Consider the following 2,659-nt stretch of genomic DNA (forward strand, 5'->3'; position numbering starts at 1 on the left):
AAACTGACCCAGGTAGAACCGAATACACATCCAGCAGTAATAGAATTTAAAAGCATTTCCATAACTTCAATAAATTGTAGCGTAGGCGAATGGTTGGGGCAAATTTTAAGTGATAGGTTGCGTTGATCTATTGGTAGGTTGAGATTTTTTTTTTTTTTTACAATTAAGAAAACATTTTAGAAAGAGAAATTTAGAAGAGAATCGTGAAACAAAAACGAGTTTATATTTATAAAGTATCACCAAATGTTATATTTATAAACATAGTAAATATAAATAATATAAAACTCATGTTTTAATAAATATTAGAGTCCCAATAAGTATCAAATTTCTTATTTTGATGGACATATACTTTATAACAATAAAACATTTATAACATGCAACATATCCTTTATTATACTATTTTTTAATAATAACTATTTTATTTTTAGTATTTAAATTAGTTCTAAAAGACAGGTAAATAGATATTCCTAGTTTAGTATATTATTTTAGAATCTCTCTTTTTTATTTTCGAAATCCGTGATTATCCATTCTAAGAATATTTTCTCCCAAATTTGAACTTTACTCCTTTGAATGCTTATATTAACACCTGTTTTTGGTGATATTAAACGGAAAAAAGCTCACCTGTTTTTGCTGATATTAACACCTATGAATTAAGAAATCTAATAACTCCTTTGAATGCTATCTCCCCCGATATTCACCATTCTCAAACGTTCAAGTTTCATTCAATTCCCTTTCCTTTTACATAATTTAATGTTTAACTCATCAGGTCAGGCACTGACATACAAATTATGTAGCAGCATGCGTTTATAATTTCATAATTTAGACTGCAAAAACTTCATAATATTGGGTGAAGTCCTCAATTAACAGCATTACAAGCCCGCCGAATCTCTCCTTCCGAACCTGTTTTGGCCCCAATATTTCCCATCTTCACCATTGCTTCAGCGAAATCCTGATTGAAAGAAGCAGCAGAAGAGGTTATATAAGAATCCACTATTTGCCTCGTCATCCTGTCATCGTAAAGCCTAGCATCCGATGCTATCACTGCATTCCCCTCTCTAATGTTGCGCAAAATTTTAACATCGAATACGTTTTGAGTCGACCAATCAAGAGGTATTCGGACATTCACATCTCCATTGAAGGGACACTTATCTTTGAGCTGGGGCAGGAACCCAGGGTTGATTGCTGGATCTGAACCTCCCCCTGGGGTGAAGTTGTACAGCCTTTTTTGCATGAAAAAGCAGGCCGTCGCACCAATTGTATGTGAACCTGACATGTATTTCAGCCCCTATAAAAAAACATCCGAATCGAAATCCAAGCCATTTAAGTCATTAAGCACATACCACCGCTTAGAAGAACAAGATCCTTATCAGAGAGACCCTTTTCCTTGAACTTTGATTTCAGAACATTGATTGAATCATCAACATCAGGCAAATTCTTAGCCAGAGACATCTTGGAGACCCGTCCATCTCTGCGCCCAGTTGGAACATCGTAAAATGGCCCATTGACCTGCAAAAACCGACACATGATGAGGCAAAAGGAAATTAAAGCTGTAAGTAAGTGACTTTTTGAGTTTACCAAGGAAACAGCATCTCTTGCAGCCAAAGAAACGATATCAGCGCAAGAAACAATTCCAGGGCAAAGATTTTCCAACCGGGCTTTGGCGCTGTCTATGATGTCAAAACCAACTACTCCCAAGTTTCCTTGTGCTTTGAGTTCACCATCCTCATCATTTCTTATCAGTATCGACCCATCACATCCCTGAAATTCAATATTACATTAGACATTAAGCTTCATTTCGTTTGCAGGGAGATAAACAGAGAAGGAGCAAGAAGATGTAGAGACTTGAACAAAGCAGTCGTGAAAATGAAGCCTTAGCAAGATTGCAGCATTCCTAGGATTGTCAGCCACTGCTTTCTGAACAACCTTGCGGATTATAGACTCTGCATTTGGGCAGGATTTGGAGTAGAAACCAACTCTTAGTTGGCCTTGTGAAACAACTAAAACTACAATATTTGAGATAATAAGTGAAGCCAAAATCAGGGCAATTTGAGTACTGCCTTTCTGCATTTTGGAATATGGTGAGTGAAGGCAAGAGAGTTGGAGGTTATAATAAAAGAAAGGAAAGAGTGTTTTCCAAGAGAAAGCTTAATCTTCAATATGGCAGTTGAAATTGTGTCCTACTTACTCTTTTCATTCCCCTTCTCAATAATTGGAATTAAATTAACTAATCATACTATCAAGGGTGGAGGGATTCAAGAATTATGAAACCCACCTCAATTTGTTGATTCATTTTTTTTTATTTAAAGATAAGTGGTCAATATGTTTTCGAATTCAAATTGAAGCACATACAACTCTTCTCTATTCTAAATTATGCCCTTTTCATGTTAACAAAATTTATATATAAATTAAAAAGAGAAGTGTTATTTTTTGAGAATATATCACCTATAATTAGGTATATTACAATCATGCAATTCACTTATTTGGAAAAAAAATTTGATGCGGATAACAAATGACGGTTTTGCTTTAGGAACTGATGGATAGTAATATTATTAATTAGGTCTATTATCCTCCCCGAATTTTTGAAATTTTTGTTATTTTTTTTTCAACCCAAGAGTTTAGTCTTATTTTTTAATATAAAAATCAAATTGATAATATTATT

At 34.2% G+C, this 2,659-nt stretch overlaps 1 protein-coding gene across 1 annotated transcript; it reads right to left on the reverse strand.

The window, feature by feature from the left end:
* Positions 1 to 693: 693 nt before the first annotated feature.
* Positions 694 to 2,080, reverse strand: LOC107951876 (peroxidase 13-like). The gene is given in 4 exon segments (NM_001327592.1): positions 694 to 1,266; positions 1,341 to 1,506; positions 1,576 to 1,758; positions 1,843 to 2,080. Coding segments are annotated over 4 exon segments (984 nt in total). The 5' UTR covers positions 2,068 to 2,080; the 3' UTR covers positions 694 to 856.
* Positions 2,081 to 2,659: the final 579 nt, after the last annotated feature.

Source organism: Gossypium hirsutum, chromosome A02 (genome assembly GCF_007990345.1).
Source record: "Gossypium hirsutum isolate 1008001.06 chromosome A02, Gossypium_hirsutum_v2.1, whole genome shotgun sequence".
Classification (NCBI taxonomy): Eukaryota; Viridiplantae; Streptophyta; class Magnoliopsida; order Malvales; family Malvaceae; genus Gossypium; species Gossypium hirsutum.